This window comes from Metschnikowia bicuspidata (assembly GCF_001664035.1).
Source record: "Metschnikowia bicuspidata var. bicuspidata NRRL YB-4993 chromosome Unknown METBIscaffold_1, whole genome shotgun sequence".
NCBI lineage: Eukaryota > Fungi > Ascomycota > Pichiomycetes > Serinales > Metschnikowiaceae > Metschnikowia > Metschnikowia bicuspidata.
In genome coordinates this window covers 4,930,713-4,943,775 of record NW_017387731.1, presented here as the reverse complement: position 1 = coordinate 4,943,775, position 13,063 = coordinate 4,930,713, and the positions used below count along the sequence as shown (strand labels likewise).

The 13,063-nt window shown below is 46.0% G+C and overlaps 5 protein-coding genes across 5 annotated transcripts; 1 reads left to right on the top strand and 4 right to left on the bottom strand.

Annotated features, from left to right (window-relative positions):
- Window positions 1–699: 699 nt before the first annotated feature.
- DUR3 (Dur3p) lies at window positions 700–2,877 on the bottom strand (the record flags this gene model as incomplete). The annotated part of the gene is made up of 1 exon (XM_018853791.1): window positions 700–2,877. One exon carries the CDS (start codon window positions 2,875–2,877, stop codon window positions 700–702), a length of 2,178 nt encoding a protein of 725 aa, XP_018714866.1.
- An 894-nt stretch (window positions 2,878–3,771) lies between these two features.
- On the bottom strand, window positions 3,772–5,427 carry VPS36 (ESCRT-II subunit protein; the record flags this gene model as incomplete). Its single annotated transcript, XM_018855363.1, has 1 exon — window positions 3,772–5,427. A coding segment is annotated over one exon (1,656 nt), but the record flags the coding sequence as incomplete, so codon positions are not given.
- Window positions 5,428–6,672: 1,245 nt separating this feature from the next.
- HYM1 (Hym1p) lies at window positions 6,673–7,991 on the top strand. Its single transcript, XM_018854321.1, has one exon. It carries the CDS (start codon window positions 6,712–6,714, stop codon window positions 7,732–7,734), a length of 1,023 nt encoding a protein of 340 aa, XP_018714864.1. The 5' UTR covers window positions 6,673–6,711; the 3' UTR covers window positions 7,735–7,991.
- BAT21 (branched-chain-amino-acid transaminase) lies at window positions 7,856–8,971 on the bottom strand (the record flags this gene model as incomplete). The annotated part of the gene is made up of 1 exon (XM_018856710.1): window positions 7,856–8,971. One exon carries the CDS (start codon window positions 8,969–8,971, stop codon window positions 7,856–7,858), a length of 1,116 nt encoding a protein of 371 aa, XP_018714863.1.
- A 704-nt stretch (window positions 8,972–9,675) lies between these two features.
- METBIDRAFT_37487 (alpha-1,2-mannosidase MNL1) lies at window positions 9,676–12,063 on the bottom strand (the record flags this gene model as incomplete). The annotated part of the gene is made up of 1 exon (XM_018856876.1): window positions 9,676–12,063. The coding sequence occupies one exon, from the start codon at window positions 12,061–12,063 to the stop codon at window positions 9,676–9,678; it is 2,388 nt and encodes a 795-aa protein (XP_018714862.1).
- Window positions 12,064–13,063: the final 1,000 nt, after the last annotated feature.

Sequence of the window (13,063 nt, the reverse complement as noted above, 5' to 3'; positions counted from 1 at the left end):
AGAGCATGCAATTCCGAAATGGATACTTTTAATTCAAAAGAACAAATTGGAGAAAACGACAAATTTAAGAAAAGATTGGTGACTAATCTAAGGACACACTTAAAAGCCATATTCAATCAAAAAGCTGATTGTCCCAAAATTTTGCAGCCAGCTGTGTTTCAATTCAAGCGCTCAAAAAATCAGAAGTGTGGCGTTGGCATGCAGCCGTTTGCTGCGATTGGTCATTGATTACTATCCGGGTATAAAAGGTGTGCAATTTGAAAACCTGTATAAACCGGAAGCAATGTTCCCGGGGCTTCTGTGCCGATAAGCGTGATTGTGCAGTACACTTTGAAAGAAGGTTAAGAGAATATATGCACTCGTGAATTACAATGCTTGACTGTCTAATCCCTTGAAAGAATGATATAAGGCCATATACACAGGACCCGGACTTCGCCGATGTATTATTACATAACTGAAATCATAAGAAAGAAGAATAATGGATCAGAAGCGGCGTCATTCCACCGCCTTTTGTCCAAAAACACTTCAAAACTTTCTATTACTTAACGTGAAGATAATCACAGAAACCAAACACTAAACATCACAAGAAACGACTAAGAGATCAGAATCAGCAAAATGACCCTCTTTAATCTTCTGACTCACCTCAAACATTTAGTTGACTGAACGATCATCTAAAGACCACAAGATTTTTAACACTACCTAGTCTTTTATATTCTTTTCCTCCAAAGCCGTGTCAATAAGCACTGGGGTAGTGTATCCATCACCAGAGACCAAACGCCCATCAATGATTTTCATCTCACTTAACTGGGCAGACACTTGGCTTCTCACAGCATGTAATTGTTCTGGATGAGAGTTCTGCCACTGTTTTACTTTGTATCCCTGGCCTGTCAAGTCCCAATAAATACCTCTGAAAGTTGTGTAACAGCCTTCGCGACCCTCCCATAGTGGACCAATAATGACAATGAAAGCCGTGACGAAAGACCAAATGAACAACACAACAATCCAACCAGTAAAGAAATTTTTGCTGAAAATGTACCCACTGCCGTACATTGGAATAGGCCATAACAAAATCAAGCAGACAGCCAAAAAAACACAAATTCCCAAAGCGAATTTGAACGCTTTATTTAATCGGGCGCTTTCTGCTTCATAGTTATCGGCCTCAGTCAACGCGATCTCTCGTGCAGCTTGTGTAATTTGGGACTTGACTGGCGCAAGGTATTCGGGATCTGATGAATGCAGAGATTCTGCCTCGAGTAATTCCTCCTCTTCGCTAACTCGTGTGATGGACTTCAAGATATTCCAGTCAAAATGCTGAGGCTTAAAAGCAAGTGTGAGTACTGGGACAATTATCAACGGAGACAACAATGCAACGACGTTCCCTGTCAACATAGAATCATCTTCAAATGTGGTATCAACAGTGACGCTACCGAACTTACTTTTAGTGCAAACCAACCACAGCATGATGGCTAAGCCAGTCGCAATTGGGGGAGTGAATGTCGCTGCGGTCCAATTCTGGTTTTTGGAGAGCAACGTCAAAGCAGAGGGCAAAACAGCCCCGCCAATGATCACACCCATCAACTCATAGAGGTAGCCCATTGATATACCAGCATAGTATAAGCCAATAGCAAAGCCAGCCATTACATAAGCAAAAACAATGACTGAGGCGTGCGACATGATTATCAACTTCTTTCCAGAAGCTTTTGGATCAATGTATGTCCTGAAGATGTCATAAGTGAATATGGAAGACACAGCAATCAATTCGGCAGACATGGCAGACGTGACAGCCATAAATACTAGCAAGAGGCTCATCACAGCACCGCTTTTACCCAATAAGGCAACTGCCGCGTTTGGCAAAACTAAGCCAGCACTGACTTCGGCAGAGGTCATTTTTGCAGGATAGGTAGGCCAAGCAGGGGTGTTTTCCAAAGATAAGGCAGTAAGGCCCATAGTCGTAGCAACGAACATTGGAATAGCAAACCAAGCCAAACCACCCATGACATATCCTGGCAAAGTTGCAACAGGATCAGAGGCAAAAGCCTTGTTAAAGTATCCGTTGTCCAAGAAGACAGTACCGAAGTTTCCAACGATATTGATAACGAAAAATATACCACCGGAGTGAGATTTGATGGTCAAATAGTATCCACCAGCGTTGCCTTCCCTGGGCAGGGTTTCGGCCAATTCGGTAACTATGTCCCATACTGCCCCAGGAGACCCTAATTTGTCGGATACCGCAAAAACGTTGAAGCCGAAAACCAACATTATGACCACAATCACGACTGTATGAGCATAGTCAGTCAAAAAAGTGGCCTTGATTCCGCCAAACAAAGTATAGATAACCACGCCAAGGGGTAACAATAGACAGGCCGCCACAACATTCATACCAGTCAAATCATGCACTACAGCAGAACCACCAGTCAACAACATTGCAGTAACAAGAACTTTGGTGGCAAAACCCCAGAAACAGTAGACACCATGCGTGATGCTACCATATCGCTTTTGAACAATCTCCAAGTAAGTGTGAGCAAAAGGAGCCCGCTCCTTTCCCTTGATGGCCAAGCATGCGAATAAAACAATCTGGACTGTTGCACCAGCAGCGTAGTATAAAGCACCTGAAACACCATTGTTGTACACTTGAACAGTTGACGTCAAAAGTGTAGCTGCCCAGGTCCAGGAAGAAACAACAGCAGCAGAGAGCAAGAATTTTTTGACAGATCTCCCCGCAGTGGCAAATTCCTCAGCTGTCATAATTTCCTTATTGTAGCGTTTTAAACAAAAGGTCGTGAGCACCATACCTGCAGCGAATACAGCACCTAAGCCAACAACAACGGCATATCCTGCCGCCTGAGGAAGAGCAACATACTGAGTCGCAGAAGACATTAGCGAAAACTCTGGATTGATAGGATTGATGGGTTTTTTCTTGGCGAAAAGGGAAAAAGAATGCAGCTTTATACATTTGACACATGAAGCGAATTATCTTGATGCAGGCATATCTCTTATCAGCAGATGAGGACGGTGTCTTCTTTTGCGCACGCGCTCTAAAATGTGCCAGAAATGCACGATAAAGCTTCGCCGGTTTTTCGGGCCGCGCCAATATACCTGAAATTGTGACAAATTTAACTTCCCTGCAATCATGGTGCCCCTTTGCGTGTGGCTTATCAATCTTCAGTAGCATAATTGCTTAGCTGCTATCAGTAACCGACCCCAAATTGCGGCCCTGTATTTGAAGTTACTCAGAGGAAAAGATAGCACTACATTCCTTGGCTGCAGCTGAACGAAGCGTAATATGTCTTCGCATTTTTCGTATTGTTGTTTTTCAATTGAGGTGTAGATCATGTAATGATGGGGAAGCAATATGGAACATTGGCTACGGACTGATAATTAATCGCCCTAAACCTTCGCAAGCCTAAGTATGATGCATTTCTCGCGGAGTAAGACCTTCATGCAAGAAGCTAATTATGATTGATTCGAGGAAGGAACAAGCAAAGTGGGAGCTTCTGAGGCCTAAACTCAATGTTCGAACTTTAAACCATCTAGTAGACTGAGTGACTCACTTACTGGTTGCTCTGCTCCGAAGGCCTCAATAGGATGTTCAATCTCTTGGGGACTTTGTATCGTGCCAAAGTCGAATTCGTCAAAAACAAGCAAATTTTGACTTGATTCTTGTTGAAACTTCAAATCCGAAGAAATGTTCTTCTGTTGACTAAGCACATCAGCACGTGCCTTTTCTTGCACTAATGATTCATCGAGAATCTTCCCTGCTAGTGTGTCATCGAACTTGTTCACATAGTAAAAGCTTCCCAGAATATGCTTATCACAGACAATGAGTGCCTCATCCATGCATCGGGATATTTCTTCCACGCCAATGGTTGAAGACCAGCCGAAATTGTCTGCAATTTCAGCAACAGTTTTGCCACGGAAAGTTTTGTACATGTCTTTCATGTATCCATCGGAGTCGGCTAAAAGCTCACTTGTGTACTTTTCGTACAAAAAACGGTTTTCTTCTGCCACCAAGTATTCTAGGATCACCTGGTGGATTTCTTGCAGATCATGGAGCCGTTGCGTAATAACAACCAATCCAGACTGGTACGTCTTGAGCTTCACAGGTAGGCTTAAGGCTTCAAACAACTGTAGACATTTTTGGAAGTTTTGGGTTGTAACAAGATCTCCCCCAAATCCCTGACTCATAATAGAGAATCGATTGTACGATGCAAACAAATCTTGTGAGGTTATCATCGAAGAAAACTTGGTGAGCTTAAAATTTAGCAAGTACTCACACATGTGCTTTGCTAGCTCTTGATGATAAATGCTCAGTGTCAGACTCACCAGGAGCGGGGACATGATTGAAGAAGGTGCCTGGGGTTTCTTGATCAAGGAGCCGAACGAAGATGTGAGCTCGAGTATTTCTTGAGCTTTCTGCATAAGCTGCTCCAAATCTTCTAGAGACAGTGATAAGATTAGCTCTGTTTGTTTTCTTTGAAACTCACCAATTTTAACGAGCCCTTGAATTCCCCGTGATTGCACCCGCGGAGTGGCTTCTCGCGTTGGTAAGACTCGTGTAGAATCATCACTTATACCACCTTTAGCTTCGAGAGCCTCCCACTTCATCTTATCAATCGTTTCGTTCAAATGCTTGAAAAACTCAGCATCGCCTCCCTTGCGAAAACTGATTTTCACATAAGGAAAGTTATTAGTATATGTCTCGTTCTCTTCCAAGACCAATCCCAACGGGTTGGATGCAGCAGGTGATCTTTTCTCAGAGTCCTTGATTTTCTTTAGAAGTGATTTCGGAGCCAGTTTTAGTGGAGCTCCACAAACCTCACAAAACCTCATGGATGGATGATTGATGAATGTGCATTTCGGGCACAGGTCAGGGCTTGTGTTTGAGCTCTGGCTGGACCCAGAATCCCGGCTTGTACCTAAATCCTTTTTGAGCACGGCTTCAAGCAGCTCATAAGAAGGCGGGATCCCGCAAGACACACATTTTGGGAGATTGGCTGATAGGTTGACTTGCCGTGACATGTGGTTATTGAATGAGCATATCCCACAAACCCAATCAACAATAGGCGACCGGCCTGCCGCTGACTCCGGTTCTGGCGAACCCCGCTCATTCAAATGAGTCGTGTTGTCTGCTGCAACCTTAAGGAAAATCTTCACTTTCGGGCTCGATCGGAGGAATCTCTCGACATATTCGGCGTTTGCTACATCACACAAATTTATGGCGACAGCCTTGGACCCGTCCACGGAGTCAAGGTAGATCACGCGCTTGTTGGTCAAGTAGACACGCCCTTTTTGAAGACTTTTGATCTTCAGCTTGCCTTGGTAAATGCCGACCCCATCTTTGACAAAGACGTGGTGCTCGTTTTCTGTGAGAAAGGGCCGCTTCGATTTGTTCACAGGAACACTGTGCCAGACAAAAAGATACGACATTCAGGGTGGATGTACAAGATGTCGACAGTATAATATGGATGGTCACTCAGAGCGCGTTGGCTGAGGTGTAATAGTTTGATCGTAGATAAAGCCTTGGGACCGGCAGAGATCAGACGTGCCGCGCCGCATCTGATTGGGAGACGCAAAACAGGTACGAAAAGCAAAAGCCACATGACTTTCTGGGAACAATGAGACAACGGTGGTCTGAAAAAAATACATCCAATACAATGTGCCAAGCCCCAGGTTTCCAAAAGCGGCTTTTCAATGACGCTTGTATTCTTGGAGAAAGATTAATTTGAGCGCGCGGCCCAAAAGGCCTGCTAGGTAGTGAAGCCATTTGGAGCGAGTGAGACTCGAAATTCTAGGAGACATCTTGTGTTTTCGAAGGACGAGTAAATCTAGGCATTATTAATTCAGCCAAATGATCTATTTAAGTGAGTCCAAATGATACTTTGCGATGGCTCAAAACTGGGGAACTAAATTAGGCCCAATGTTCTACTAAATTTATAGGCGTTCTCGTCCGGGGACTGTTCTCAGAAAAATATAGAAAGTTGAAGCAGCATCATTCACCGCGCTTGTTTTTATAATCTGTTGGAGTAATCTTAACAAAATTTATTGAACGATCTTTTCAACCTTTCCTTGGATTAAGATATTTTGGCCTGTCTAGGATTTTGTGAGAGGCTCTTCGCTCGAGTCTCTCGCCTCAAGCTTCAGGTCATTCCTAGTTTCAGCTACCTCGAATGAAGACCCAAAATATTAGACGGAAAAGTATTCGGAATAAAAATAGCGCTTACCACTTGAAGAAACTGCCAAACCTGGTGCATTAATTCTTGCTCTCAACCCAGAAATCAATAAGAAACTTAGTATGCAATTAATTATGGGTATCATCGATGCCAGGCCTCTGGTATCAGAATGGTTCTGATCGCGTCTCAGGCGTACACCCTCGCAATCCGCACGAGCCAACTCCAAATACGGCCCAAGAAATACGTGACCCGTGGCATACTTTCTGGTCCAACCTACATAGTCTTATTTGGAAACTACCAAAGTACTGCCTCGATACTTCTAAAGTAAAGAATTAGAGCCAGATCATACATTTCATGGGGGTAGGGCTCCCGATAAGGCAGGTGTGAATGATCCCCGCTAATCAAGACCGTTTCGCACCCGTCTCATCACTCCTGCACAGTGGGGCCGCTCTCGGATGCTTCAGCCGCAATCGCGCTCTGTGATCTGGCTCCGAAAGATGAGGCAAACCTAATTACCACAGTTCTGGCCGTGTCACAAAAAATGGCTTTTTTGTTTAAGAGGAACCCGAAATCACCCTCGGATCTTGTGCGGCTGCTCAATGAGCTGGTGTCCAAACTCGATTATCTGACCGACTCGCGCAAGTACCAGGACGATTGTCACCGGTATTTGAAGCAGATGAAAGTAGTGTTTCATGGCGATGAGGAAAACGACCCTCAGCCGGACCAGATTGCGCTTTTGGCGCAGGAGATATATAGCTCAGATTGTCTTTTGCTCTTGGTGCAAAGTTTGCGCAAACTAGATTTCGATCTGCGCAAGGACATAGTCACCTTGTTCCTGGCACTCTTAAGACGACGCATAGGGAACGATTCGCCCACGGTGGATTATTTGGTGCATGGAAGACCGGATATTTTGGTCGTGCTTATGAGAGGGCCGGAGGCCAGCGACACGGCGTTGGTCTGCGGGCAGATCTTGAGAGATTGTGTCAAGTTCGAGCAAATCAATAGGTATTTGCTATATCACCCGTTGTTCTGGAAATACTTCCGATACGCCCAAAACCAGATTTTCGAGGTCGCCACCGACACATTCGTGACGCTAAATCAGTTCTTGACACTGCACAAAAAACTAGTGTCGGAGTTCTTGGCCAAGAACTGTGAAAACTTCACCCAGGTGATCAACGGGCTCATAAAGTCAGACAACTATGTGACAAAGAGGCAGAGCATTCGGCTCTTGACCGAGCTCGTTATGCAGAAACTGAACCAGCAATTTCTCATGTATTATTTCGACGACACCACCAGCTTGAAGATCATCATGATGCTCCTCAGTGACAAGCTGAAAAACGTCCAGCTAGAAGGCTTCCATGTGTTTAAATTCTTTGTTGCCAAGCCGAAAAAATCGCAGAAAATCCTTGACATTCTCACAAAAAACAAGGAGAATTTCATTCAGTTCTTCAGCACATTTGACGTGTCCGAGTACGGGTCGAGCATAGTCGAGGAACGGGACTACATCATGCATGAGATCCAGAAACTACCTGACATCGAGCGGAGAGACTTCTCCTCCACCTAGCATACTCAACATCGAGTCTGTATATTTAAAGCTACATCGTCATTACAACAAAGCCTAAATGTATATTTGTAGGTTTGTTTTGACAGATACGGGTCATTTCACCAGAGTTCCGCCCTCGCTTCTACTCGATGACTCTGGACCAGCCTTCAAACTCCTCCTCACCATACTGAATCTTCTTGATCCAGTCGGCAACTTGCACAGTCAACTCGCCAGCCTCGCCCTTGGCCAAAGGCACAGAAATGTCCTCGCCCTTCCAGCCAATGTTCTTGATTGGAGACACCAAAGCAGCGGTACCGGAGCCAAAAGCCTCCACCAACTCGCCCTTGGAAGCTCTCTCCTTGACCTCCGAGATGGTGAACTTGCGCTCGGAGATCGTCCACTCAGAAGAAGGCAACTTAGCCCTGGCCAAGCCCAAAACGGAGTCTCTGGTGACACCTTCCAAGATGGTGCCGTCCAAAGGAGCAGTGACTAACTCCTTCTTTCCAGAAGCGTCTTGGAAAACAAAGAAAACGTTCATGGTTCCGACTTCCGTGATGTATCCTTCCTCGCCGAAAAGCCACAAGTTCTGCTGGTAACCTCTCTTGGCAGCTTCCAAAGCTGGCTTGACGCAAGGAGCGTAGTTGGCACCCAACTTTCTGTTACCAACACCGCCTGGCCAAGCTCTAACGGCGTAGTCAGTCGCCTCCAAGGAAACGGCCTTGAAACCTGTGGAGTAGTAAGGACCCACTGGAGATGCAATAAGATACAAGAGGGCTTTGTCTGGAGTGCTGACTCCCAAAGTAGCAGAAGTACCGATGATGGTTGGCCTCAAGTACAAGGAATACCCTTCGCCTTGAGGCACAAAGTCCTGGTCGATCTTCACGAACTCCTCGATCAACTTGGTGAATTGCTCACCGTCGAAAGTTGGCAAGCAAATTCTGTCGGCCGACGCGTTCAATCTGGCCATGTTCTTGTTTGGTCTAAAGATTCTAATCTTGTTTTGTTTGTCTCTGTAAGCCTTCATTCCCTCGAAAGCCTCGAAACCATAGTGGAAAACAATCGTCGATGGGTCGAAGCTCAAGTTGTGGTATGGGGTGATAGTGGGAGCAGCCCAACCATTTTCGGAAGTCCACTCGACTTCCAACATGTGATCGGAAAAGGTTTTTCCGAAAACCAACTGGTCGTTTGGAATCTTCTCCTTTGGAGATTTGGTTTTCGTGATAACTAATTTAGATGCGTCCAAAGGTGCCTGACTCATTGTTGCGAATAGTCTATGCGGTATGTTAGTGGCTGTTCTCAAAGGAGCCAATCTTGTAAAGAACGACATGGCTGCTTCGGGCGAAGTTCTCCAGAATTGTTGCAATAAAGAGAGTGATAAAAAAAATGATGCGACATACTTTTTTTCTTGCCGTTACTTTATCAGACTCTGTTCGCACCGGGCAGGCCGCTCTTGATTTATACGTGCGCGCCGATTCCGGCCTCAGAGTCATTTCCCGTTAATAGCCGGCAGGGAGACATTCTGCCACCTCTCAGTCGGTCTTGCGGAATGACGCACACCCGCGACTAGGCGAAACTTTAACAAGTCCGGGTACATACACTAGGTGAATTTTGACATGTGCCCGTTCAACGCCTTACGTTTTTTGGACGCAATTTTAGCCATACGCTTGGCTCCGCTTTCCTGAAACTGGAGTAGCGACTGGGTTAGTTTTCTGAGAAACGAGTCTCCCAGTCAAAAACCGTTGCTCTCAAATTGCAGACGAGTGGCTAATCTGGCATCCCCGCCTTCGATCGCTGATTAGCAATCACGCGCTAACGAATAAAATTCGGATATTCGCATTGGGTCACCAAATCTAACAATGACTCTTTAATTATTGGGGTTCTCTGCGTTCTTGTAATTCAAGAGATAAAAACGCAAATTTTTAGCTCGGACCGCAGGTAGGGCTAGAGTAAATTACTGTCCGCTCAGTACACCTTGAGGTTTTCCACGTATTTTCCTGTCATGTATACGTCGCCTTCATTTGTCACGATAAACACGTTTGGGTTTGATCCAAGGTAGCTGGCGCGTATCCACAAAGTCGTACCTGGTGCTATCTGAAGCCCATTGATGAAATTGACACGCGAAATTTCCTGACTGAAACTTACTCCTGGAGGGTTGGTAGGTAACATCCCATGCAAGTACTGTGTATTTATTGTCACACCACAATTATCAATTGCACCTTTCTTCAAATGCTCCATACGAAAGCGTCCTCTTAGTTCAGGCATGACCAAATCTGACTCAGCAAACGGAAAAAGTGAACTGTTTCTGTTGACTCTGTACATGTTGTATTCCTCAGGTCGCATTAGGGGCCCAATCTGATACTCTGTAATCGTGGTGGTTGATGCGAGGGCACATTTTTTGTATGGTGATAGCCCATGGATCGCAAGAAATGAATCCTGTAGCTCAATGGTACTATTATCATCGAGTAGCCGTAGATGTTCAGGTCGGATCAAGGTACCTGCCATGGCCTCATTTGGCGAGAAAAGCCAGTCCCACTCGTAATACCCAGAACCAAAAAATTGACGGTCACTTTTCCATTGACTAGGCCTTATTTCACAGGACAACAAATGACTAAACGCTGGCTGTAAGTCCGAGCCAAAGGGAGAGACCTCGCGAACGTGGCTTTGCTCATCGTGTTCATCGAGGTCAGACTCCAATTCGTTCAGAGGATGGATCAAGCCTCTCCACATGGATCCAAGAAAGCCCCTTCCTTTGAAGTCTTTGAGTTGCGTGATTTCAGGTGATATTGAAGAAGCAAATAATTTTTGGCTTCGCTGTTGTACTTCCTTTGTCAACCAAAGAGGATGTGCTTCCGTTGAAAACACCCAATTCTTCAGATGCATGGTTGCACTATGTACGTAGCTTTCGTTGGCTTCGTCGAAAAGGAGATACAAGTACTTGAGCAGCTCGCCCAACACAAATGTTTCCATCCGGTCTTGTCTGGACCCAGTTCTGATGTCTTGATATCCGGAAAACCCACACTCCGCCTTGAAGCGGGTTTCAAATAAGTCCAACATGCGCAAGCCAATTTGCAAGTACATGGGTTCTTTGGTGGCACGATATAGATAATAGGTCGACTCGATGAACTCGGGTCGGAGCGGATACCACTCGAGCGGCACGGCCTGTAAGAGTCTGGCAGCTTCCAGGAGATGGTCCATTCCAAATGCCATAGAGTCCCATCTTTCGGGAATGGAATCGAAATGGTCCCAAATTTTGAGAAACACGAGGTGGCTAGACACGGCATCGGAAAGCCTGCCCGCTAATACTTGAAGCCCCGGCCAGAAAGCGCTAAGCAGATCAATCCATGCGGTCACACGCGCTGCCGAGGTCGTGTGTATGTTGGCAAAATACGTCCAGCCGTTGGCGCTTGGTTGGAATGCCAGGAGAGAGATGAGACTCTGGTAGGACTGAGAAAATATGTCCCACAAATGGTCGTCGTTGAAGAGGATTGCGCCTTTCAATGCATACTCATAAAATGAGTCAATCAGAGCACCAACCCCCGTGATGACATCTAGCCACCTACTGCCGATCGGATCTAGAGACATCGGAAGCAATCCGAGCGACAGGCGAGCAGCCCAAAGCTTGTTGAAAGTCAGGCGCGTTAGAGTTTCAAAGCGCTCGTCGCCCGTGAGCCGCAGGAGAAGCGAGAACTCCATAAACGGTGTTGCGGCCCCTGCTGTGCATGCTTCTCTATTTTTGGCGGAAGGCACAGCATCGAGACCCTTTGCCAAGTTGATCCGGGGCAACGGCAAGCTGGAGGATGTCTTGTACGCCGGAATAAGCCTGAGCCCCAAGTCATAGGCCATTTCCAAGAGAAAGCCGTTGTAGCCCGCCACAATTGCTTGGATTTGGCCCGGGCCCGACTGCCAATCTAGCTCGGAAAGGGCCAAGTGTGCCAGGAGAAGCCCGCCTAGCCATCGAATAGACGCCTCGAAAACTTGCACTACATGGTCCTGGTCAAAATAGCCCTTCTGGTTCACCTTGAGGTAATGCAATACGGTTTCGAGTTCATCCCACTCGTGCATCATGATAAGCGTATCGAGATTATCTAGTACCGTCAGTGAAACGTTGCCCAAAACGTCTTTATGTAGATCGTCTGGCAAGGTGTGCTGTGGGCCATAGGCAACACAGGAAATAGGCTTGACTTCGTCCGCGGGGAAACCATGCTCCATGTACGAGTGCCAGCCATGTTGGAAAAGAAGTTTTGTCCGATGCTGGAGTTCCCGGAGATGCCGCGGCGTGAACGCGGAGTGCGCTAGCGGGTCGAGACTAACCACAAGCACGACATAGAAGAAAAGCGGGGTAAGGTTCATACAGAAAACGCAGCACTTTTCCCGTTGGATCTATGATTTCTGGCGTGCTTGGATCTGGTGGCTGTCTTCTATGTATGCGACCGCGATCAGTATATCGACGTCATCATACCGTGGCACTTTGCAGAGTGCGAAATGCGAGGCTAGGTCTGCAACCGGGCGAGGGCTGCGAAATAGCAGAAAAAGATTGTCTAGTATAAAAATCCCGAAGGGCTTTGACTGGAAATCTAGATGGCTTTGGTCACGCTTCTGCCGAAGGGGAGCTGTCATACTTTCCGCGTGTATGTATTTTTTGTCAATAAATGCCTCGCACATCCAAAAGGGCATGGACCCGTGTCACCGAGGACCATCTTAGATATGGGGCGTTCTACTGTTTCCCAAATGCTTAGTGTGGCTTGAGTACAGATCTTCAGCCCCGATTAAAATGATCTTCTTGGTCCATCCTAATTATTACCCAGGGTGTGGAGCAAAAAAACTCACAGTGGAAATCAAACACCTTCGGGGCTATCGAGTCAGCAGACAGGTATCAGAGACTTTGTTCTTGGCCAGACAAAGGCTTGTGTATTTTTAGTATGTCTCGCTGGAGCACACATCTGAGCTGTGTGCTGAAGAAAATCTCCTTGTCTGGTTACATAGCTTTGGGTCTCGGGAAATTATTAGAAGTGCATCTTCGCAGTTGAACGAGCTCATGTTTTTCTATGTTAAATGCGCTCCTGACACCAGATTGAGCCGCGGGCATCGTGACTGTCCTTTTCTTTTCTTAATAATTTCGTCTCTTGCTGCTTCACATGACCACCAGGGTCACCGGGCAGCAAGGTTAGTGATTTTGATATTTCTCAGCTCAATCAAACACATTGTGTAATTCTGCTACTTCGAGAATGTGAAACATCTAACAACGGCTATTTGTCTAAGAATACAAAAAAGAAAAAATTGGGCCGAGCAAATACAATGAATTCCCACTCATGGTCCATTTTGAAGTAAGGGAACGCCAAAATTGGAACGG